Source organism: Vicugna pacos, chromosome 10 (assembly GCF_048564905.1).
Source record: "Vicugna pacos chromosome 10, VicPac4, whole genome shotgun sequence".
Lineage (NCBI taxonomy): Eukaryota > Metazoa > Chordata > Mammalia > Artiodactyla > Camelidae > Vicugna > Vicugna pacos.
The window spans coordinates 67,398,981-67,425,472 of NC_132996.1; the positions used below are offsets into that span (position 1 = coordinate 67,398,981).

Sequence of the window (26,492 nt, forward strand, 5' to 3'; positions counted from 1 at the left end):
AGTGCCTCCATTAAATAAACAAAATAAATAAATAGACCCACTTACCTACCTCCTCCTCCCAAAATTAAAAGTAAACAATATTAAAAAAAAAGAAAGAAAGAAAGAAAGTTATCACTACTTTTAGGTAACTCCTCATAAGATTATATTTCTATTTACCTGTAGACGCTTTTCCAAAAATGACATTCCTCCCTGTAGTCCATAGTTGTACTCATAAGGGAAACTCCAGTCTCGAACCAAAAACATCAGTGTCTATTTAGGAAAAGAGCAGAATGTATTATAATGCTGCATAAATGCATTTTCAAAATAACAGTTGAAATACTTCTTTGCATAATGCCAGCTTCTTCAAAGGGGGCAAGAAAAATGTGCTGAAGGATTTATCTACTCTGTAATGTCTTAGAAACCTTACAAACAGTAGAAGGACGAGTATAAGCCATGTGTGAGGTCAATATACCCCATCTGATAATTTTTCCTCATGGGTGAACAGGAAGGGATAGATGAGAAGAGACTGATGAGAAAATCTTAAACTCCGGGATCTGCTCTAAAGGCAGGTATGAGGAATGTGGTGAAAGATGAGAAAACAATACAGCACTAGCTACTCAAAAAACTTGACCTACTGTTAATGTCAGAAAAGAAAACTGAAATAAATAATAATACTTAAAGATCCTCTAATATTACTGAGGTCACTGTACATTCTCATTCTCATAAAACAATCAGTTAAAGCAGGGGTCAGCAAACTTTTTCTGTAAAGGGCCAGAGAGTAAATATTTTAGGCTGTTGTAGCAAGAAACAGCCGTGGACAATACAAATGAGTGTAGCCATGTCCCAAAAAAACTTTTCACTATGGACACTGACATTTAAATTTCAGATAATTTACACATGTCATCAATATTATTCCTCTTTTGATTTTTTTCAACCATTTAAAAATGTTTAAAAATGTAAAAAAAATTACCTAACTCACAGGTCATATAAAAACAAGCAGCTGGCCAGATTTGGCCTGTGGATTATAGTTTGTTCATCTCCAAACTAAAACAAAGATATGACTTACATTTATAGTTAAGATATTACTTATATTTATAAGTTAACATTCTACCTGGAAGGGTTTTTGAAAAATTTCATCCATCGCCAGCCGACCATATTCTGTGAAGAGCTTTAAAAAAGAAGAGTTATGGTTTGTAAGGCAGTGTTACATAAAGTATTTCTACAGCTATTTTTTAGCAAAGAATTCATTCAACAGACTGAAGACTACTTATAAGAGACCGAAGTTCTACAGTTTCAAAAGCCCACAGGAGTCATGAACCTTAAAATAAACTTGGTTATTCCTCTCTCTCACATTCCTCATTCCAATTAGCAAACCCAAAATCCAACTACCCACAACTTCCATGTGGCTTGGAATATTGCAACAGCTTCCTCTCTGGTCCCCCTGAATCAGCCCTTGCCTCCCCCCGCCCAGGCTATTTGCAACACAGCAGCCACAGCAGCTCTGCTATAAATAAGGTTACTTAGACCACATCACATCTCCGTTCAAAACCCTCCAACCTCATTCAGTTTAAAAGCCCGATCCTGTGTTCTGCCTCCTCCTTCTGCCTGCAACGTTCTTCCCCCAAATATCTACACAATCAGCTCCCTCACTTCTTAGGGTCTTTACTCAAATGACTCCTCAATGAAGCCTTTCGTGGTCATCTCCCTAAAAGGATTACAGCTCTCCACACAATATTTCCTACCCCATGTCTCTTTCTAATTTTTCTCCTTCATCTGTCTCACTATCTAACATACTATATCTTTACTTATCTTGATTAGAGTCTGTCCTCACTACTAGCATTTAAACACCATGAGGGCAGTAATGTTTGTTTTGTGCACTACTGGGCCTCCAGCAGCAAGAACAGTACATACTGAGCCCATGGTACACGTGCCACCCAAATGACTGAATGAATGAATTCTTTAAAGTTAGGGTTACACATACATTTACCTCTGTTTCTTCAAGAAGCCTAACTAAAAAGTAGAGCAGCATGAACTTTAAAAGTTACAAACTCCCAGAATAAAGAGGATGAGAAATGATATGACAGCAGAAATGAGTTGTCAAAAACACTGGAAATAAAACAGACAAATGAGAACTGTCTCGGGTTTTGGCCCTACTAAGAAATATGCAAAAGGCAGGGGCCAACAAGAAATAAGCAGTCTCTTGGCGGAGTTCCTGAAGGGCTCAGAAATTAGAAGCCACAGTCACCTTGAAGGAGGAGTTGGGGGATCAGGGCTGGTAACTAAGAAAAGGGTTGAAAGTTTTGGAGAGAGAATCAACATTCTCGATCCTGCTCCCCCGGCTCCAATCCTCTTCCTGTCCCCACAGAAGATGGGAAGTGTACTATCTGGAGAAGATAAACCAAAAAGAATTTAGACTTTGAACCAAACTCAGTTGAGGATGGGAATAAGTCCCCTACCTTACTGGAATAGGTACTTTAGTCAAAATCTACATGTGGAACAGTGAGACTCCCCAGCCTGCTGGAGCCACAGCAAGCTTCTACCCACCAGGCAAGAGTTTAAACAATTCTCTGGGGAAACTGACAGCCCAAGATAATAGTCTGCAAATACAGACACTTAGGGGCTGCAACAAAATAACTAAATAATCTTGCCCAATTATCTCACTGTAATCCAAACCAGTATACAAGGCCCAATCTCTTACCAAAAGCTCTGAGTCAGATTTTTAGCAGCTCACTCTTAAATACAGATAGCCAAGGACCACCAACCTTTGAGAAAAGCCTCTAGCAGGAAAGACAAAAACTCATGTCCTTCAATTCTAGAGCATCATCTCATACTATTTCCTTTTATAACTTCTTTCCCTACATTTTCTGGGTTCTTTCACTAAAATATCCATTAACATATTAAATCTCTCCTGAATTGATCCTCAACTGCTCCTATTTTTCTATGCCCTCCATTCTCCCTCTCCTCTCCTCCCCTTCCCTCTCTCTTCTTCCCTTCTCTCTCTGCTTCAGAGCCAACTCTGCTACCAAATTCTACTCACTGTCTTTTTATTCAACCTGTTAGGGAAATTTTTTCCAATTTATCTTCTAATTCTTCCTCTACTGAATTTTCCTTTCTTGCTGTCATAGTTTCAATTTCCTGGAGCTCTTTTTTGTTTTCTGAACCTTGCTTTTTAACAGCATCTTGCTATTATTTCTTGGTTGCAATAGTTGCAACATCTTATCTTTCTGAGGATATGAGTATACAAAGAATGAAGAAAAAGCCCACACTAAGGTATATTACCATGAAAATGTATGCCAAGAGTAAGAAGATCTTAAAAGCTTCAGAGAGAAACAAAAAGGTCGCATACAAAGGATCAGGAATCAGATAGTGTGGGACTTCAGCAGCGACACTGGGAGCTGGAAGGCAACGAAGCAATGCCTTCAATCCTAACAGAATTTTCCCATAATTCTAGGATAAAGTTAAAATCTTATCAGACTTACTAGACCTCAAAAAAGTTATCTCCTATGCAGCCTTTCTCAGGAAGCTACTGGAGAATACATAAAATTAAAGAGAGAATAAACAAATCAAAGAGTAAATGGGATCCAACTGAGAAAGGAGTTGAAAAGAAACTGCCAGGCCGATTTCAAACTATATTACAAAGCTATACTAATCACAACAGTATGGTATTGGTATAAAACCAGACGCATAGATCAATGGAACAGAACAGAAAGTCCAGAAATAGATCCTAGCAAATGTTGGTCAACAAAGGAGACAAGAATATTCGATGGGGAAAGGACAGCCTCTTCAATAAATGGTGCTGGGAAAACTGGACAACCATACGCAACAGAATGAAACTGGACAACTATATTATACCATACACAAAAATTAACTCAAAATCGATCAAAGACTTAAAAAAAACCACCAACACAATGAAATGGTAACCTACTGAACAGGAGAAAATATGTGCAAATCATACGTCAGATAAGCGGTTAATATCCAAAATATAAAAAGAGCTCATACAAATTAGGCAGAGAATATATATAAACAGACTCTTCCAAAGAAGACATACACATGGCCAACAGGTACATGAAAAGATGCTCAAAATCATTAAGTCATCAGAGAAACGCAAATCAAACCCACAATGAGCTATCACTTCACACCTGCTAGAATGGCTATTATCAAACAGACAAGAGTTGGCAAGAATGTGGAGAAAAGGGAGTCCTTCCTTGTCCACTCTTGGTGGGAATGTAAACTGGCACAGCCACATGAAGACAGAGGCAGAGACAAGTGCTACAGCTGCAAGCCGAGGAAAGCCAAGGACTGCCAGCAAACCACCAGGAGCTAGCAAGAGGCAAGAAAGGATTCTCCCTGCAGGCTTCAGAGAGACTGTAGCCCTGTCAAGCACTTGATTTCTGACTTCTAATTTCCACAACTGTGAGATGATACATTTCCACTGTTTTAAGCCACCCTTTGCGGTACACTCTTACAGCAGTACTAATGCATCACCTGTGCCTACTCATTTAGGTCCTCTCTCACTGACTGGACTGCACATCCATAAAAAATCACGTCTGCCTCAAACACTGCTGTATCTATAGCACTTGGTGCACTGTCTCACACAAGCTAGGCATTTAAAAAAAAAAACTGTGAAAGAAAGGCACTTAGAAAGCAATAAATTTCAGGTGAAAAGGTGTCAAACTCAAGTTTTGATGGAAATGTTTCATGGCACTGGTATAGAACCACCAATTATGAAATACAAGTAATTGTTAATAATAACATTAAGAGTCAAAATTTAGGAATTATTTCTTTGTTTTTTTAAAGGAATATAAATTAGAACTAAGTCAAAGTAACCTCTATAATAAATCACATCCTCACTCACTCATATTCTGATAATTTTTAAAATTTTTTTTAACTTTTTTTGGTGGGGGGCAATTAGGTTTATTTACTTAGTTAGTCTTTAGTGGAGGTACTGGGGATTGAACCCAGGACCTCATGCATGATAAGCAGGCACTGAGCTATACTCTCCCCTCTCCCATATGTTTCTTGAATGTCAGCGGGAGGAGTGGAATTAGAGAAGCACGCCAGGTTGCATTCAACTCTGGAATATCCAACAAAGAGGATTTTACAGGAAAAACATATAAAAACTGCTGCTATGGAGAAGAGAAGACAATGACTAATAACAGTAGTAGTAACAGGTACAATAAATAATGGCTAGCAGTTATTAAACACGTACTATTTTTCAGGCACATGATCCTATGCATTTTATAAATATTAACTTATTTAATTTCACCTGAATTATTACATTAGCTTCATAACCAGTCTCACTGAATGCACCCTTGTGCCTCTAAAAATCTATTCTGAACACAATAGCCAGGGTGATCCTTTTAAAATGTCAAATAGTACCACCCCTCTGATCAAAACATGGCCCCATCTTACCCAGAGGAAAAGCCCAAGTCCTTACAATGGCAGTGAACACCGGAAGCTGAACATCTCTCTGACTTCAGCACGAGCCTCCTCCTGTCTCACCCGCCCAATCCCACCCACTGGCCCCCTCGCTGTTCCTGGATCCCACCAAGCACACTCCACCTCAGGGTCTTTCTTCCTGCTGTTCCCTCCCCTGCACCACTTTCCCTCAGATATATCTGCAGGATTTACCCACCCAATTTCTTAGGTTCCCTGCTCAACTCAGTAAGGCCTTCCCTGACCACCCCAGCAACAGATACAGAGTGCAGGATACCATGAACTCAAAACTTTCCTCTATATTTCAGTCGTTCGCTGAAACTACTCAGTTGTGAAGTCTTAAAACTTTTAAATGATATATTTACATTTTTATGAGGAATAAATACCTGTAGCTGTTGAAGATCATCTTCCTGAATGTTCTGGGACAAATTATAAATCTGGAAAACAAAAAATCAGGTTGATATACTCTACCTTACTTCAAATGAATCCCAAATAAGCCTAAAGCACTGAACAGAAGCTTTGTACAATTAAAGGTCTGCATGTAAGAATATGAAGTCTGTCTGGTGACCACAAATCTGATCTCTTTATCTATGAGTTTGTTTTTGAAGTAAAATTGACCTACACCACCATGTTAGTTCCTGGTGTACAACACAGTGATTTATTATCTCTATACATTACAAAATGATCACCACGATACGTCAAGTTATCATCTGTCACCGTACAAAGATAGTACATTATTATTAACTATATACCCAACACTGGACCTTTCATACTGCTGATTCACTTATTTTGTAACTGGAAGTTTGTGCCTCTTAGTCTTCCTCACCTGTTTCTCACACCCCCCCAACTCCCCTCTGGCAACCACCTGCTTGCTCTCTGTATCTATGACTCTGTTTCTGTTTTGTTATGTTTGTTCATTGGTTTTGTTTTCCAGATTCCACATATAAATAACGTCTACACTACATTGTATTTTATACACCACTTGTTATTAAAATGGTCTATGTGGGTTTAAAAAAAAATACGGTCTGAATATGAAATATAGTTTTCTTAAACTCTTACCAAATCTACATTTCCTATATAATGTTACTGAATTAATTTCAATGTCCATTTTTCAGACTTTTCTTGGAGTATTTTGTACATATTTATGACCGAAGTGGGAAAATAAAGGTTTAGGCTCCTTCTTGAGCTTCTAAGAGCTTAACTTACATTTGCAGTCTAAAAAGAACATTTACATGTCACCATAGGAATTCTGATAACAGAACAATAACTGAAACTAGATGTATTCTCTTTATTTCTTCTACAAACTTTTTTCCTAGTCAAGTGGCTTTTACCTGAACAGAACTAGTCATGGTGCTTAGAGCAAAGATGGTAGCACAATCTTTCACCGTGGACTGGCTGTCAAACGCCCCCTGGGTATCCATCAGAACAACTGCAACCTACAAAAAAAAAAAAGAAAGAAAACACAAACAAAACATGTTAAAGTGAAAAGGGCAAAACATAAGGAGAAATTTAAAAGTGCAAATAACATTTAAATGAGGCTTAAGCACCTGCTTGTAGGGTCTATCAGAAAGGAACAATTACAGGTGACCCTTGAACAACACAGGTTTGAACTGTACAGGTCCACTCACAGATTTTTTTTTTTTTAAAATAAATGTAAGTATTTAGGCATCTTGTTTTTTGACTAGAGAATTTTGCTGTAGAAGATTATCTGCTCTGACCTGGTGAGATGATATAAAACAGGTGTACAGAGCAATATGAAAGGAGGGGAAAACTGCTCTAACAATCAAAACAGCTGTAAGTTGAAGCCAGCTGGCTCACTTTCCAAACCAGTCATCTGGATGTTTTTTGTTGTTGAAAAAAAAATTTTTAATACTAACTGACTTGGTTTAAACTTAGGCTTAATCTAAAAAAATGAAACATATGGCCTGGGATATTTTTGGCATTTAACTGCAAGGCTGTATTCTTCTCTCAAATCTCTAGGGTTTTCTGGTTGTTTGATAAAAGAAAATGAACATTTTATTTCAATCATTATGAAAGAAAGAGCATACCAGAGAAGCCAAATGAAAGCAAGAGAATCTAGGCTATCCCTGCACTCGACGTAACTAGGCTTCATAAAGCCTCAGGCTTTCTGAAAAGAACCTAATGACTCATTCCCACCTTAGAAGTGAGATTTATATACAAAATGTTAAATAAGATATAAGACCTTATTATCCTTATACAACTTGCTATAATTTTCAGTCATGTAACTAAAAAAACAAAACTTTTCAAACTCATGCATAACTGGTTCCAAAAGAGAACAGGGTTTAATTAATATGTTCAGAAAAATTAGTAAATTCATCAGCAAGTGCCTGATTCTTTACCAATACCTATATTATTTGCAAAAGCCAGAAGAGAAGCTTTCCATGAAGCTCTACTGAGTCCAAGAAGAGAAATGCCCTAATCAAAAACACTTTTAAGTAAGATTTACGGTAACAAATACAAACAAAAAAATTTTATTACTTAGAAAAGGTAAAGAATAATTTCATTCTTAGAAATAAGATTATCACTTTATATTATCAGGTTTCATTAATCACATTATATACCTATGAGTTTATTCTCATATACCCAACCCACTACTGTGGTCAAACAGATATGATATAAATTCAAGCAAAAGAAAGTACTATGCAGAAAAAAAGATCAATTCAAGTTTCTAGCCTGAATACACTAACATCTAATGACACACATAGAAGGCAATTTTATCCTACCCACACTTTAGCTGTTTTGTGAAGAGGACACTGTTAAACTAAATGACCAATAAAGTTTAGCCATGGCTGGGGCAAGTGAAGTTCCACGTGCCAAAAAATGGTGTTGGATTCTACCTCACATCATGTACAAAAACTAACTGAAATGGATCAAATACCTAAATATTAAAGCAAAACCCACAAAATTCACAGGAGAAAACACAGATGTAAATCTTTGTTGCCCCAAAGCAGTAGGTTCTTAGATACGACACTTAAAGCACAAACAAACCAAAAAGGCAAATTGGAACTCATCATAATTAAAAACTTTGGTGTATCAAAGAATACTCTGAAGAAAGCAAAAAGACAACCCACAAAATGGAAGAAAATAATTGCAAATCACATATCTGATGAGGGTCTAGTATCCAGAATATATAAAGAACTCCACAATAAGACAAATAATGCAACTAAAAACTGGATTTGAATTTGATTTAAACAGACATTTCTCCTAACAAAATATACAAACGGCTACATGAAGATTCTTAACAACATTAGTCATTAGGGAAATGCAAACGCAAATCAAAGCCACAATGAGAGATACCACTTCACACATACTATAACCAAAAAGACGAACAATATCAGGTGTGGCAAGGATGTAGCAAGACTGAAGCCTCCCGCATGGCTGGTAAGAACGTAGGGCGCTTCGGGGAACAGGTTGGCTGTTTCTGAAAGGTTAGATTCGGTATTGCCAAGTGACCCCAAAACTCCACTCCTAGGTGTATGCCCAGGAGAACTGAAAACACATGCTTATTCTAAAACCTAGTAGCAAAAATCAATAATAATAATCCAGTTTTTAAAATGGGTAATGGACTTGAATCAACATTTCTTCAAAGAAGATATGAAAACGGCCAACAGGTGTATGAAAAGGCACACAATATTACTCATCATGAGAAAAATACAAATCAAAACCACAATTAGATACTATCTCATACCTATTAAAGCTATCAGCAAAAAAAAAAAAAGACGAGATATTAAGCATTGGAAAAGATGTAGAGAAAGTGGAACGCTTGGACATTATTGATGGGAACACAAAATGGTTCAACCACTATGGAAAGTAATATGGAGATTTCCCAAAAAAACTAAAACTGAAGCTATCTTATGATCCAGCAATCTAACTTCTGGGTACACACCCAGAAGAATTCAAATCAGAATCTTGAAGAGATTTCTGCACTCCCATGTACAATGCATTATTAACAGTAGTCAAGATATAGAAACAACCTAAATGTCCTTTGATGAATGGATAAACAAAATGTGGCATAATCATACAATAGAATATTACTCCACCATGGAAAGGAGTCAAGTACTGACACATGTCATGGATGGCCTCTGAGGGCGCTGGGCTGGGTTGGGGAGGCCACACAAAAGATCCGTATCTTACATGACTCCATTTGTATGAAATGGCAATCGCAGAGACGGAAAGCAGATCACCAGTGACCAGGGGCTGGGGGGAGAGGGTAGTGGGAGGGTGACTGTTAACAGGTACTGGGTTTCTTTTTGGGGTGATGAAAATGTTCTGGAATTAGATGGCAATGCTTGCACAGCCTTGTGCGTGTACTAAAAACTGCTGGCTAACATACTTTTAAAGGATGAATTTTATGGTATGTGAATTGTACTTCAGTGAAAAAGAGAAAATCATTGCATCTGCTAACTAGAAAAATGAGTCTAAATAGAGAAAACAAGGAGAAATACAAAAGAGAAGCTCTTTGAGGAATAGGAGTCATATGTATACCTAAAGTGCTGCTTATCGGGAGGAAATGGAGTTCTCTTAACATGTAGTGGAACAGCAAAATGCCACAATCACCTGCAAGAACAATTTGGTAACAGCTGAAAAAAGGGGAAATGGGCATTCTCAGACCCAGCAATTCCACCTCGGGGTGGCTTTTGAGCGTTTTCAACTGGAACCCACAGTAAGAAAAATATTTTACACTGTGACCAAATATACACACACGTAAAGCTGAAACTAAAGCTGTACATACACTCAAGACACTGGACATCAGGTAACAGAAGATAATGATCCTCGAGAGAAAGGAAACGGATGAGGTGAGCCCTTCAGTTGGCTCAGCTAACTGGCTAAGCCGCAGGAGAAGGAACCCAGGCAGATCCAACAGATTCCCTGAGTTGAGAAAATACAGAATTCTAGAATCTTGCCTCAGTAGTAAGAAATAAATAGCTCTAGATTAAACACAGCTCTTGTCCCATTTAGTAAACCTTAAAATTTAAAAGAAGGACCAAAAAGGATCCAACAGCTTCCAAATTTCTTAAATGCATCCCATAACAAGCTCAGCATTTTGTAGGAATACAAAAAAGCCCAACACCCAGCAAGGTAAAATTCAACATCTGATATCAATCAAAAATCTTTAGGCATTCAAAGAATCAGAAAAATAAGACCCAAATAAGGAGAAGATTCAATTAAAATTAACCCAGAACTGACACAGATGTTAAAATTAACAGAAAATGATGCTAAAACAGTATTCTATATACCTGTATTTCATATATTCAAAAAGTTAAGAAGTGACATAAAAGACCTAAAATGAACTTCTAAAGATGAAAATCACAATATCTGAAATGAAAAACACACTGGATGGGACTAGCAGCAGATTATAAAGATTGGTGAAATAGAAGACCTAGTAACAGTAACTGTCCAAAAGGAAACAGAGAGAGAAATAAAAACTTTAAAACAGAGCATCATGAGCTATGGGGCAACTTCAGGCAGCCTGACATACATGTAACAGAGTCCCTACAGGGAATAAGGGACAAAAAAATTTGAAGAAATAATGGCCCCCAAAATGTCTGAATTTTATAAAAATTATAAACCTGCAGATTCGAAAAGCTCAACAAATCCAAACACAAGAAACATTAAGAGGACTATACAAAGAGACATCACAATTAAATCACTTAAAACAAACAATAAAGGGAAAAAAATCTTGAAAGCAACCAGACAGAAAAAAGACACGTTCGACACACAAGAACAAAGATAACAGCAGATTTCTCAGCAGAAACGGTGTCGGCTAAAAGGCAGGGGAGCGACATCTCCGAGGCACTGGAAAACAAAGCTGTCAGCCTAGAATCCTACACCCCGCATAAATATTTTCAAAACAGAGACAAAATACTTTTCAGACATATGAAAGCCAGAATTCAGCAGCAGGAGAGCAGCACTACAAGAAATATTAAAGAAAGTCCTTCAGGCAGAAGGAAAAACAGAGACAAAAAATAGAAACAGGGACACAAAAAGTGAAGGGTAGTTAGTGGTAACTATATGGGTGACTATATAGCTTTTTTCTTATTATTTATCTTTAAAAGATAACTGACCATTTAAACAAAAATAAAAACAACATGTTCTTAAAGTAAAATCAGTGACAAAAGCACAAAAGCTGGGAGGGGAGAAACGAAAAGTCAATTCTATCTCAGTAAAGCTGCTCAAAAAGTAAAGGTTGTACAAAATAGTATCTAAAACTTCTTCATGGAAAAGTTTCTAATATTACATTTCTTTTCTTTTTGGAGTTTCTGTTTGTTTGTTTCTAATATTATATTTCAGTAACTCTTTATTCTCCTACATTTTCTTTAAAAAATTGTGTGATAATCTCCCCATTTTGCTACACATTTTTTGCGTATGTGTATCCACGCATTAAAACAGAAATTAGTGGGTTTTCCAATATACCTCTCTCCTGAAACCTCACTTTAAAAAAAAAGAGAAATAAAATACTAAAAGAAAAATAAAATATTAAAGATTAATAAGGAAATTTATAAGGAAAAAGAATAGAAGTTATAAAAACAGTGATCAAGAGTCATGCATCAACTCTCCAGCTCCCAAAATATTGACTGACTTAGCATCTAGGAAAAGGCTGAAACTGAACAACCTGAATGGGGGATTTGAAACCTTAAGCCCTGGAAAGACTCAGAAACGATAGGTACAAACAGCTGTGAAGGCATGCTTTAGGGCAGGGCTAAAAATCAGAAACAGTTTGGGTTTGACATGATTAGTTTATGATCACTTAAAATATCTGATTTTAATACTTAGCATGCAGAATTTTGTGTATTTAGTAGTTTTTGAATATGTAATGAAACCATTTCATTAAAAACAAAAAAAAATTTTTAATTAGAAAAAAAAAAGAAAGAGTGGGTTAAAGTCTTTTAAGAAACAGTCGTACCCCCTAGGTCCCCTCTTCCACACATGACCTGCCCCTCCTGACCCTTACAAAGAAATCTGAGAAGCACTGCAACGGTAGCTTACTGGCTCCATGAGATGGGGTGAGGCGCCCTGATAGAAGGGGAGGTAGGGGGAGTGAATGCTCACCTTCTGAACTGGGAGACCCCCCCTCCCCAGAGCCCCTTCTCTGCTCAGCTCCCAGATAATGGCAGCCAGGACTGTGCAGCCCACACAGGAGTGGAGTGTAAAGAACAGAAGGAACTTCTAAAGCAGCTGAGAGCATTCGCCTCTGGGACATGAAAATGAGCAGAGGGAAGACTAGGGCATCTGATGGCTATTTTTCATCAGAAGCCTTATATTACTATTTGACCTGCAGCCATTATTTTTAAACCTGCACTTGTATCATTTTGATAAAAATTATTTTTAATTGGATTATCCGACTACACATTAAAGTTCTCATTTTGTTGTATTTGTTAGTTTCTAAGTCTTTTTCTTCCTTACCTTCTTCCCACCTGGCTTCTCCACAGTGAAAACTTCACTCCAGATCTGAATCCCAGTGGTTTCTGGGTCAGAGCCCCCTCTCCAAGAAAATCCCATCAGTGGTTCTTCTGGGTCACCCAACCAATTTGAATGGCCACCTTCCTTCTACAGAAGAAATAAGAAATTTCCACTGAATCTTAAATTTTGAGTAACTTTACACATCAAGGATAATTCATGAGCTTATTTTGCTCTTTTGGACATAAAAGTCTCACTTTCTAATTTGAAATGAAACAATTCTACCTTACCTGGGAATATAAGTATCGTAGCATAAAGTCCAGAAAGAAGGACTTGCCCTTTCGGAAGGCACCAGCCACTGACACAACCACCACATCGAGGTCTCGGATGTGGTCCTGTAAGAGTACGCTGGCCAAGGCTTTCTCTTCTAGCTCAAAGGAATGTTGGTCTTTCTGAACCAAAACAACCTGCACTGGACCAGGCTTTCCACTCTCCATAGCATCACCTATGTTGTGGCAGAGAAAAAAATTAGTTTAAATATTTTTTAATATGTATGTTTTAACATGGGAAGAGTAAAAACTTCTTAAATAGGGCACAAAAGCACTAACCATAAAAGAAAAAAAATGACAAGTCAGACTTCATTAAAATCAAGAATTTTTGTTCATTAAAAGACATCATCATTAAGGGAGTAAAAATGCAAGTCACAGGCTAGGAGAAAATACTCATAACACCTAAATCCAAAAGACTCGTATCTAGAATCATTCTAGAAATCCACAAGAAAAAGACAATTACTCTAATTTTAAAAACAGTAATGGGCAAAATATTATAAATGGGCACTTCATTAAAAAAGGTTATCCAAATGGTCAACAATCATATGAAAAGATGCTTCCATATCATTACTTATAAAAACGCAAATTCAAACCATAATGATACCACTGCCTGCCCATCAGAATGGCTAAAATTTAAAATACTGACAATAAAAACTGTAGTAGCGATTGGAGTACAACTGGAATTCCTGTACCTTCTGAGGGGATTATAACCACTTTGAAAAACTGTTTACAGTAACTACTAAAACTACAGATAACCATGATCGTACCTTAGAGAAATAAATGTGTATGTCCACCAAAAGGCATATATACAAGAATGCGCACATTAACTTTATTCAAAATGGTCTAAAACTGGAAATAAACCATCCACCAACAGTAGAAAGGGTTCCTGCCAATGCTAAGCCTTTTACACACAATTTTATATAATCCTCAGAACAACCCCATGAAGTAAATAATAATGCTCCATTTTAAAAATAAAGAAACCAAGGCTTACAAAAGTTAACATCTTGCCCAGCAGGTCCTGGAGAAAAGCTTGAAAAGACCTTTAGGTGGCTGTTTTACAGATCGCTCTTAATAACCTAGTTAGAGTCTTAGCGGCAACTAATTCTTTAGCTCAAAATTAAGCACTAACTAGTAGTTTCCCTACTAGAGTTGAAAGTCCAAAGATACTGATTCTTAGAAGTTCAGAGCCACTTAGTAGCTATATGGATTTATGGAAAGTTTACAAAAAACCAGCAGTGGGGTCTATGAAATGAGACAAAGCACTATTTCCCTAAGTGTGAGTATATACCACTGGTACTAAAGTAGGTATTTTTTAGGAAGTTAAAATGAAATTTGTTTTATGTTAATAATGATATATTTTAATGTATATTAGGAAACAAAACCATGTCTTAATGGACTATTGCTTAGAAAGAAGTTAAGTTAAGAAAAGAATCAATTTAAAGTAAACTGAAGGACAAATACTAAGTAGAGCACAGGACAGGGAGGCAGTTATGACCAAAATCACATATATGGTCCCAGAAACACTGTGGTCCGGGAAGCACTGAAGGCTGCATGATCACAGCGAAGTCGACAAAACAGATCGACTGCCAGACTCCACCATTTAAGCTATGGGAATTGCTGCTCACTTTTTATACTTAGAGTATCAGACAGCAACAAAAGGGTTCTTGCCCCCTTTTTAATTTTTTGCAGACTAGTGGAAAATGATTTATAAATATAGATTAAATGTCATGCTATCATTGTAATAAATGTATACTAATACTTTGCTTTCCCATATTGTCTGGATAAAAAAGAAACATTTTTTTAAAATAATCTCTTAGGGTTCTTCTTTTTGCCATAACAGCAGGTGAATCCAGGACCTGAAGACCTTCAATCTTTCATATGAAAGAACAAATGAGAACAATTTATTGAGACCTTACGGATAAGCCACAGGGTTCAGTACTGAGAAGTAATCAAAGCAGTACCAAAGTCCCTGAAATGGCTGGTTGCTCTTCCAATATTCATTTTTCTCCTGCTATGGTAGTAGATTTTTCAGCTGGGCATATAACTGTTCAAAAGAAACACATTTCCAACCCAACCTTATACGCAGGGTATCACTAGGTGACTAAGCTCTGACTGGAAATGATACAGCAACTTCCAGATCAGGCATTTCCCCACTTTCTGCTGGCTTGATGCAAAAGTTAGAGCAAGTCCCCCTAGACCAAGCACATGAGGGGCAACACCCCAGGAATACTGGCGGTAGGGCTGAGGACTTTGTGTAGCAGAACTGCCACGCTGGTTCACTTTCACGTGAAAAAAAAATGTCTACCTTGTTTAAATCATTTAATTGGAGGCTCTATGAGAAACAGCTAAACTTAGTAACCAATACAAGAGTTTCCCAGGACTTCACAACTAAGCTCATGACACTGGCTCTTTCAATTTCATCTATTTCACTATGAAAGCTTACTGAGCAATATGAATGTACTGGCACATAGCAGGCAGACAATTAACTGTAAAAACAATGAATGATATGCTCTGTAATACAGTTGAAGGCTACCACCCTAGGGATGCAGGTGGTATTGTCAGGGCAACAGGCATGGAAGATAAGGTTACCTGGGCTACAAATAAGACAGAATATTCTAAGGACAAAAATGTCTGCAGTTGGACACAATGAATTGCACTTCAAGAGAAGCTGAAGATCACCGAGGACAGTTAAAAAAAAAAGTGATAAAGCCTTCACTCATCTCTTCCTCTTTCTGCCTATAGCACAGTGAAAAGGAAGAGAACCAGGCTATGTTTAGTTGGGGGAACTGGGGTGATTCTGCATTCCTCAACTATATACTGGGCATATCGGATTTTAAAAGACCTTTTTCCTTTGGTTTGGATCCACTTAAGGGAAAAATCATTCTGAACTTTACACATGAACTGTAAGTCAGCTTAAATAGAGCTGCTCACTTTTCACACCATCTTCATCTCTTACTTCCTAATAGGACTATATTACTGATTGTCCAAGTAAAAACTTTATTTCTTTTCACTCCTTTCTAGATATTATGTAAATGTCCTTTGTTGATTTGATTTTCCTCACGTCTCAGACTCCCCAGTCCCTTAGATTCCTTAATCAAAACCTTAGGGCCCTCTCCTTCGGCCATGCCACTTTCCAACCTTTCTTGTCTGTTAGGTTGTTCATGCAAGTCATCATCCCCAAGTGTTGCACTGATGATGTCACCTCATCCCTTAGGACGGACCGCCTTCATTACAGTACATACATGTATCCTTACAGTATCCTGATAGCAATCATATAAAAAGCTAGCGGAAACATTTTATGGATTGATGGCTCAAAGCTCGTCTCCATCCTGTAAGTCAAAGCCTATCATCATTCTCCCTACTGCCTTCGTTCCTCTAATTCTTTATTCTCCTCATTCTCCCAGGTAGATTTATTCTCATTGGTCTTCCTCCTGGGAAAGAGGATTCAGGTCCTGTCCTGTCTTGATTCCAAAATTTCAGATGTACAGCATATTCAACCATTTGTTCCCACTGCCTGAAATGCTTCTTCTGCCTGACTCCAGGCAAAACACGTGCTCATCCTTCAACACTTACCTTCACTTCCCTCTCAGAGCCTACCACTTTACATGGTACACTGAAAAGCAATCAAGACAGGGCAGGGCTTGATTCCTTACTTTCTCCCCTACAGAATGTAAGCTCCACGTTTTTGTCTCTTTTGTTAATGCTATACCCCCCAAGATGCAGAACGGTGCCCACACAGAGTAGACATCCAATAAATATTTATGGGATAAATGAACAAACTCCATCACTTAGTCCCAATGTGATTGCAGATAAATTTCTAATCATTTGTGGCTCCATTTATTGATAAATCTAATACCCAGCTCAAAGCACAGTGTCTGACATAGAACAGGGACTCCACAGTGAACCCACTTTCCTATTTCCACTAAAACCTTGTACATACTATTATTTCACTCATTAAAATATTATGTTGTAATTATGATTTATCACCCAGATTGGGTACTCCTGGGAGGTAGAGAAACTGTTAGAATCAGCCCCAGTATCTACCATAGAAGAATAATAGCTTCCTAGTATTGTGAACACTAAACCCAACAGTACATGCAAAGAACCTCAAGAAAAAGTCAACTTCTTCCCTTCTTCCTCCCAGTCTCTTTCATTGTCAAACTCCTTGAAGGTATGTTTTCATCCACTAATCCCCCTCTTCCCTTCTTATCACCTTCCATTCTGACCTTCCTCCCAATCTCTCTGTTGAAACTGTTCTCAAGTTCATCAGTGACCTCCTGCCAAATCCAAAAGGACTTTCTTCATTCCCATTCAAGCTTACACCTATGACAAAACACCACCCACTTCTAAAACTTCTTAAAACATTTGGACTCAGCCAAAGTGCACACTCCTAGTTCTCTCCCAGCCTCTCTATCACCCCTTTCACTGGTCCTCCTTTTCAACTTCCTGTGATGCACACTAGCATCTGCTTCAGCCCGGTGCAGTTCTCATCCACTCCCTGGATGAGCTCTTTATACTAATAATTTCCCTACACCCTCCAGTTTGGTGATGCAACTTCATTAATTTCTAACCAGCATTTAGGTCCAAATGTACAGCTGCCTAAGGGACAATTCACCTGGATATTCTACCCAACAGCTCACTCTCAGAAGTGTATTATGTAGAAATATATGGGTAGAAGAGTCAGGAGACAAGTTCCTATTCCAGTTCTACCACCAACAACCTGTGTGATTCTGGGCATGTCTAGTCTTCAGTCTCAACAGCAAAATGAGTTAAGATTTCACCTCTAGCAACCCTTTCAGTACTAACAATTCTGTAAGTCTACATCTAGTGTCATCAAAATGAATCCTCTCAGTTACTCCACTTCTCTGAAATCTCCACCTTTCAGCCTCCGCATTTTCCCTGACTCCCATATGCAACACGCCACCAAACCCTTTCATTTCTTCCTTCCATGACTTAAGCTCCTGTTTCGGCAAAGGTTATTACGCTCATGAGGCAATATGTTCAGGATAAAGGGCTTCCCCTAACAATCAGAAAAGATCAGACTTCTTGGCCCAGTTTTGTTTTTTTGGTTTTGGTTTTTTTGTTTGTTTGTTTTGAGATACTGAGGATTGACCTAAGGACCTGGTGCATGCTAAGCACTCACTCTACCCCTGAGCTACACCCCTACCCTTAAGCCCGGTTTTGTACTAACTCTAACAGCATGAGTAAATCACTTTACCTCTCTGTGTCTCAGTTTCTTCTACAAAATCAGGCAGTTAGGTAAAGCTATTTTCTAACTCTAAAATTCAATGTCCCTTGAACAACTGAAAATATCCTGAGCATCTAATAAATTGGCCAACCTTGCTAGGTAACCTATTCACGCCTTGGCTTAATTTATATTGTATAGGCCTGGCTAAAGAACAGATCAAAATTTACGATGATAAAAACACCAAAGCAACTTGCCCAGTAAGGACTCCACAAAGACTTGAGGGTTTGTTTGGGGTTTTATTGTTGTTGTTGTTGTTGTTGTTGTCGTTGTTTTTGCGGGGGAGAGGGTTCTCCCATTTGCAGTGAAATTACTCCCACTTCTTAGGAATCTTATACTCTGGAGATCTTACCGTGAGGGATGGTACTAGAAAAACTTTTAAGTCGGGGCTAAGTATAGCTCAGCAGTAGTATACATGCTTAGCATGCACAAGGTCCTGGGTTCAATCCCTGGTACCTCCATTTAAAATGTATATATATTAAGGGGGTGGGGGCTATAGCTCAGTGGTAGACTGAATGCTTGGCATGCACAACTTCCTGGGTTCAATCCCCAGTACCAGTTAAGGGGAAAAAAAAACTTAAGTGGCAATCCTATATGCCTTCTCCCTTGAGTGAAGCAATCATTTTCCAAGGTCTAGATATGCATTCTGAGACAACAGTAATGCTCACTTATGTAAACAGCTAATGTTCATTTATATGAAGTTTATGCTATATATACTATGTTCATTTATATAAATAACAGATGTGACATTTTAGTACACATACAAAGATAAGGCCTTACCATAGTCATATCTATCATCCATATACATTTAAGTGAACTTAAAACCTGTTTAAAAAGAAAAGGTGAGTGGTAGAAATACCACATCATACTGCCAATTCTGATTGTTGCTGTAAATAGCTCATAGTAATACTGTATTAGCCATCACTTCAAAGTACATAGAAACAATGAAAAATTTGGATAATTAAAAAGCACTCCAATAGTTTATGTGGAACTACAACCTTTTTTCTAATTACTTTTAAAATACTAACTTATCCTTTACTTTTGATACAACACATAATAATCTAGGCTAACCAACAGGTTTAAGGATGTCTACTCAAATAATCACTGTATAATTGGACTCAATGGACTAGTTCTGGACTAAAATGACAAAGACAACCCAAATAGAATGAAGTTGAAAGACTAACACATGAAATTAATTACCAGAGGGAAAAAATTTGTAGAGATCTGTGCAAATTACAGCACTGGTTCTTCCTAAAATTATTTCTGAATTTTTAAAGGACTGAAGAGAAAAAAAAAGCAGCTGTACAGGTTAAACAAATGTAGATGAAAAAATAATGAGACTACTGAATCATAATTGACCTATCCGGTCTTACGGAAAACATAAATCTTAAGAAGTTCTATCAGAAAAAGCATCACGGGGGGTGGAGTTTAAATGCCCCTCAAATATTGGAGAAGACCATCTAAACAATGATAAATCCAATGCAACAAGTTAATTGAAAGCAATTACAACTGCCATTTCAGATGATTCACACAGAACCTAGTCAATCCATTCAATAGTTTAGACTGGGGTTTCTCAACATCAGCACCACTGATATTTTGATCTGGGTAACTCTTTGTTGTGGGGAGCTACCCCATTCATTGCTGGATATTTAGCAGCATCTCTGGCCCCTACCCACGAGATACAACAGCGCTCCTCTCTGGTTACGAGACCCAAAAATGTCTCCAGACATTGCTAAGTGTCCCACCAGGCAAAAATCACCCTGGGTTAACAACCACTGGGGTACAGCCTGCCTCAGTGCTCATCCTTACTGTCCAGAGAGTTCTGAAAAAGCAAATCATAACTACAGTTACAGAAATACTTCACTGAGTAGAGTGCATGACTCAGGATTAAGTTATGACCTGAGTTTTCCACTCTCCTTTTGAAATACCATGTTCTCTAAAGGGCAAAAGCAACACACCCAAAAACAGAAGCATACAATCTTCATGCCTTGTTCTCAATGGCAGTCTTTAAATTTCCTACTTCACAGACAAAGCCAGAGAAAACACATTATCTTAAGTGACCGTAAGTACACAAAACCCCTGAGCCAACTCTAGACCTGCTGGGTGTGGCTCCTTTTTGGTGATGGTGGGGGAGTGCTCTTAAAGACTGTTTTGTCTCAAGGCAGTCAGTATGCTGGTAGATACACATACTTAATGTGTTTTAGTGAAAATACTATTTAAATCCAACTAAACAGAATTTTACTACAGGAAATTTGCCTCTAATTAATTATAGGGTTCAACAGGAAGCTTTTTCTCAATTTATCTGTTTTAGAAAATCTTTGTACTTTAGTAGCAAAGAATGCTGAAAACAACATTTTCTTTATCAACTAAGAATTTTATAGTGTTTCATGGATTTATAAAGCTCAATTATGACTAAATAGTATTAATGATTCAGAAATGCAATGACCAAGCTGAATCTAAAAAAGATACCAGGCTATACTACAGGAAAGAAATCTTTTTAATAGAATGAATTCAATATGCATCTTAGATGACTTTTCCCTAAGAACAAGAACACCACTAACAATCAATCTGGGTACCTGGAGGTTTTAATTACCTGTATTCCAGTTGAATAAGACTTTCTTAATTGAATATATTTGATTTGGATTCCTCATCATTTCAAGGCACAAAAAGAGTTAATCTACTTATTCACCTACTACAACGGTAAAGCCTATTTTCTACTTTGTAATATACTCTAGCTGTGAAATATATCTAAAATATTCTAACAAGCTATTTTGACTGCCTTTTATTGGTTTGAACCTTCATACCAATAAAAGGCACTTTTTAGATATTTGCTTAAAGTGCATCAACTTCCCAGTACAAAGATATTGCTATTACAAATTATACTTCTTATCAAGTAATAAATCAATTCAAGTTAAACAACCACTATAAGGAAATTTAATTATATATTAGTATAGAAATTACTTGGGTTTGAGGGTTTAATCGTTGCCTGGCCCCTCAACTAATTAAATCAGAACATGTAGGTCCCAAGCATTGGCAGGTTTTAAAAACCCCAGGTTATTCTAACATGCATGTGGGCTGAGAACCACAGCTCTACAATAACTAGAAAATTTTTCTGCTTTTAAATAAAAATCCCCCGATTTTTTTTTAGAGAATATGCTCCTAGAATCTCAAAGATAAGTCAGGAAAATGTTTTTTAAAATTCAGACTAGCTTTAAACTGTACAGTTGTGTTATTTGAACAATTTCTCAATATGAAACACAAGGCCATAGAAACTTTAACAGGCATGCCTCATCATTATCGGTAAATTTTAAACCAGTTCTCAAACAAGTTCACACAACCTAGGGTTCCCTAAAGTACTTCATAGAAACCTTCCAAGAATATGTGACCAAACTGAGTAATGACTACCACTGGGGAACTGAGGAGGTAGAAAGGAATTTATATTTCTTCTTAAAATTCTCCATTATTTCATTTTAACTCATTAGCATGAGTGTATCTTTTATTCTGATTTAGGAATCATAAAAATGAAAGTGCATGTGTTACACCATAGAAAACCAATTTTTAAAAAGCTTATTCTAAACAAGTCCTATTTGGTGAGAACTAAGACAATATGCTAGTACACATCGTCACATTTATCCTCTATTATTACTTTTCTTAATTTTATGATTACTCCAATGAGACAAACAATAGCTAATAAAACAATCCGCTCTACTAGTGTAATGCTTCATTACGGCGAGATCCTTTTCAGCCAAGCGTTCCCTTCACGGGTGTTAAAAGTAGCAACGGGGATTTCTGTACTATGAGCTCGTTTTTTGTGGGCACTGAAAAAAAAAAAAGCACTAATTTGAAATTCAGTACATTGCAATGTTAAATACTTGCCACGGTCTAAAACTACGTTAAGCTTTGCCTCTCCAAAAGAAAGCCAAAATGTAAAATCACGTTTTTCGTCCATTAGCTCTTTTCTCCCTTTCCCAAAACATTCCACCCAACTTCGTATTCAAATTCGAGAACTGGGATTTATTAAAAGAGTCTTCAAACGATGTTCTGTTCTTTTTTTGTTCTTTTTTTTTTCCCCCTTTGGCCTTTAGATTTCGCAACTGAAATTTCTGGCAATTTCAAGAGCACACACATCAAACAAGAATAAAGCGAGGTAAAATGACAGATGAAATCGTATCCATGATGGGGACGATTTGTTTTTAGTACTTTTACTCTTTTTTTTTTTTTTTGTCTTCAGGAAAGCAAAGGAACAGAACAATGTACCGTACCAAACGTACTAAAAGAACTTTCTAAAAATCAATTTAGGCCACATTCTTTTATCCTCTTTACGGAGATAAAGTGTGGGTTGAAAATCCACTCGCCTGATACTTCTTGTCAGTGACTCAAGGTCGTTAGTATAAAAATAAAGCTTCTAACTCAGAGGCTTCGCAGCCCTCCAGCGCTTTTAAAGAGGCTGAAAGCATCTACCGTCCCCTCTGGGCCCACTAACACGACCAGAGCCACTGGATCCAAGTTTCCCAGCCCGCGAGCGTGCGAGGCGCCCAAGAAGGGAGGGGGCAGCACCCCGAGAGCCTGGCTCTGCCCAGAGCCGGGCCGGCGGGGCCCGCACCTCTGAACGACGCCCCAGGAGAACGCCGCCCGGGAACCATCGGCCCTCGGGGCTGCCCCAGGATTGGAGGGGAGGCGCCAGATTGGCACCGGCAACCCCGAGGAGCACTAACGGCATCCCCCGGGAACGGAGGAAGGCGCCGCCCGCGCCCGACCGTCCGGGCCCCGCAAGCAGCCCTCCGCCTGGAATCTGGGGGCCAAGGGACCCCAGCGAGGGACCGCAGTCCCAATCCCGGGACCAGGAAGGGCGGTGGGGAGGGCGTGCAGTCTCCTCGGAGCTATAGCAGGGACGGCAGCGGGAGTGGCCACGGGGCGGGCTCGGGGAAAGTTGGGCGCCTCACCTGCTCCTCCCGATGCAGCCGCTACCGCTCGCTGAGGGGAAAACATGGAGCCTCCGCCTCCAGCAGAAGGAGCTGGGGCGCAGAGAGGGGCGGGCTGGGGCAGGAACAAACGGGGCCCTGGAGGCGGGAAACGGGCGGGGCCTGGGCTCTAGAAGAAACTAGGGAGAATGAGGGCCGCGCAAAGCCGCGAGGGACCGAGCACAGAGCGGGTTAGGGAGGATCCACCGGCAGCCCGGGATGCAGCTGGGGCCGTGCGGACTGGGGCGGGAAAGAGCACGCAGCGGAACCCCGCCACCGCCCGACGCGTGTGCGCGTGCGCGGGAGCCCCACGAGCCGCCAGCTACCTGGGGCTGAGCAACCGGCGCAACGGTCCGTTGGGAATTGTAGTCCCACGCTCTCTGGGTACCCGCCAGCGGTCCCCATTCTGCACACTCATCGCGGGCCGGGAGGAAGTGGAAGAGAAAGGCGGGGCTTGACACGGCTCTTCGACGACTCAACTACAACTCCCAGCAGGCCGTACGGGGAGGGGATGGCCGGCCCGAGCGCGGACCGGCCTGTGATCCCAGCCCCGCCCCTAGCCTTGTGGCCAGGCCCCGAGCGGAGGCTTTGGTATTACCCGCCTCGAGCCCTAACTCGCTGTGTTTGAGACGGTTTCGGTGTTTAACCCTGGCCGGGGCCATAGGTAGGCGACACTCTGCCCGAAGGACCGAAGGAGGCCTCAAACCTGGATGACGTGAGCATAACTAGTTTTTAAAATGATTTTGACTTCACAAGGAGAGGAGGACGTGACATTATCGCCATCGTCAGCTTCACCTCATATTCCTGTCCTTGCCCACACCTGATGGTGCACTAACGCCACTCTAATAGCTAACGTAAGAACTTCCAGTGAAACTCCTTACACTGCCTTTGTCCAGTCTAAGCCATGGTCATCTTTTGTAAACCTCAGGTTCACGAAACGTGTTTAGAAGCTGCTTTGGCAACCACACTCCTACTTAAATTGTATAGTAGATCAATATAAAACAGGGTTCTCCGAGAATGCTTTTATTCACACTACACATGTGACTGGGAAAATGACAGTTGTCACAATTGAAGAATGTTATTTTATATTTGTTGGGGTAGGGGCAGTTTTCTTTGGGGTAAGTAGCAGGCAGGTGGAGCTTATGAAAGGCCAAAGTATCTGTCCCACCACCACCTCTTCGCATCACTATTGCCTTATTCATTCGACAAATTGTTCCACTTTCTTTCTTCTGCCTCAGTCTTTAACTATTATAACCTACCCAGAACCTCCTTCCAGCTACCTCTAGCCCTGCCAACCCCTTGAGCTGTTTTTTTACTTACGGAATGATTAGACCAGAGGTGAAGAGGTAAAGATAATTCAACCCAATCTTACCTAGACAAGTCCTCTTTTGATTTCTTTTCTCCTTTTCCTTCTTATTCTCTGCAGATCTCAAGATTATTTGAATACCCTCCTCCGGGCTCTAGATCTGAGTCTAGATTAGATCTAAACCTACTCTGGTCATCAAGAAACTAGAAGTAAACATGAGGACAGAGGTTACTGAGGTTTCACAGTGGGTGTGCAGAAAGCAGGACCTATAAGATGTGACACAAATCCAAGGCATTATGTAACATGCTCAGAAAGAGAGAGGAGCCAGAGACCCATGACAAACTTGCAACCCATGGTGTAAGAATTTAAAATCGTGCATACATCCCGGTATTCTGTGTTCCCCTTCCCCATCTCCATAAGACTTCTGACCATCTGACTCATGTTTTCTTTTTCTTTTTTTTTTTTTCTGTCTCTTCCTACTAGAATATAAATTCCAAATAGACAGGAATTTTTGTTTTTGTTCACTGCTACATTCCTAGTGCCTCAAACAATGCCAAGCAAATATTAGAAATTCAAACACTTATTTGAATGGATGAATAAAGAAGGTAAATGTTACAGTTAACACCACTTACTCACTTTTTTGTTCTTTTAGTACTGTATACCTAATTTTTGCTTTTAAACAACAAACCCTGTCCTATTTTGAGTTCCCAATCAAGATCCACTGAAATCCATCCAATCAGGAAGTGACCAGCAAATACTGACATTACATCCTTCTCAATACAACGTCGTGAAGGTCAATATTTGTACATCAACCTTCCCCATACATTGTAGACATTTTTGGCATTTGGAACAACACAATACAAATTATAGGTGGACTTTAGGCTTAGTCATAGCTTAGAAAACAACCCCTGAAACGAGAAACTTTTTTATTGTTGTTGTTTCCTTTTCAAATGTCCAGAGTCATCAAAACAGTGGAGATTCAAAATGCTAAATTTTGATTGAGGTAGATTAGAACCTGCCTTCAGCCAACTCACTCTGAATTGAGTCGGGTAGTAGGACCAGAGGTTCAGCTCTCCTTGTGGTTTTCCAGAAGTAGAGACAGGAAGACATGTTTGGTTAAGGCCGCTGGCTTTGTGGTCAGACTGACCTGGCTCTGAATTCTAGCTCTGATGCTCGCTAGCTGTGTAAACTTGGGTAAATTACTTAACTTCTTTGAACTTGGTTCATCATCATCCACCAAATGATTTGAATACCCAAGTCACTGAGTTGTTGTAGATTAAATGAGCTGTAAGTCTTTGACAATTACAACTGATGCATGGTTAGTGCTCAAAAATTGGTAATCATTATATACCTTCTGGAAAAGCAAAACAAAGTCATAAATATTCAAGAGACTGAAGTATGTTACAAAGCACAAAAATAGCAAAATTGTTTTCTGCAGTAACATCCACTGTGACTCAGGTTCCAAAGCTTTCCAAAAATAGGACGTTTGTTATGTACCAGGGACAGTGTTAGGCAGTGATGATGCTGCAACAATGCATAAGACACATTCTTGTCCTCCAGAGACTCACAGCCTTGTGGGGTAAACAGCCAAGTAAGTAATTATCACTCACTCACTGTGCTGGGACACAGCTCAGCCTCTTCTCCTACCACCTACTTGCAGGATCCAGGATCCACGTTTAAGCAACAGTCTGGGCAGTCAGAAGGGACAGACTTGGGGAAGGATATAGCTCAAGTGGTACTGCTCATGCTTAGCATGCATGAGCTCCTGAATTCAATCCCCAGTACCTCCCCTGAAAATAAATAAGCCTAATTACCTA

At 39.1% G+C, this 26,492-nt stretch overlaps 1 protein-coding gene and 1 long non-coding RNA gene across 3 annotated transcripts in view; one reads left to right on the forward strand and one right to left on the reverse strand.

The window, feature by feature from the left end:
- Positions 1-23,880, reverse strand: part of ATL3 (atlastin GTPase 3) — a 42,152-nt gene extending 18,272 nt beyond the window's left edge. Inside the window, exons 1-7 of one of the 2 annotated variants that reach the window (XM_072970173.1) lie at positions 23,696-23,880; positions 13,125-13,339; positions 12,841-12,984; positions 6,747-6,851; positions 5,802-5,852; positions 1,091-1,147; positions 157-249 (exon numbers count right to left, since the gene is read on the reverse strand). In XM_072970173.1, the coding sequence (XP_072826274.1) occupies positions 157-249; positions 1,091-1,147; positions 5,802-5,852; positions 6,747-6,851; positions 12,841-12,984; positions 13,125-13,339; positions 23,696-23,774 (744 nt within the window). In that variant the 5' untranslated portion in view covers positions 23,775-23,880. Of the gene's footprint in view, positions 1-156; positions 250-1,090; positions 1,148-5,801; positions 5,853-6,746; positions 6,852-12,840; positions 12,985-13,124; positions 13,340-23,351; positions 23,653-23,695 lie in introns of those variants that run through there. The other variant, XM_006216627.4, reaches the window with a different exon arrangement.
- Positions 23,881-24,071: 191 nt separating this feature from the next.
- On the forward strand, positions 24,072-25,297 carry LOC140698807 (uncharacterized). Its single transcript, XR_012076777.1, has 2 exons — positions 24,072-24,223; positions 24,796-25,297. It is a non-coding gene; the product is annotated as an uncharacterized lncRNA (long non-coding RNA).
- Positions 25,298-26,492: the final 1,195 nt, after the last annotated feature.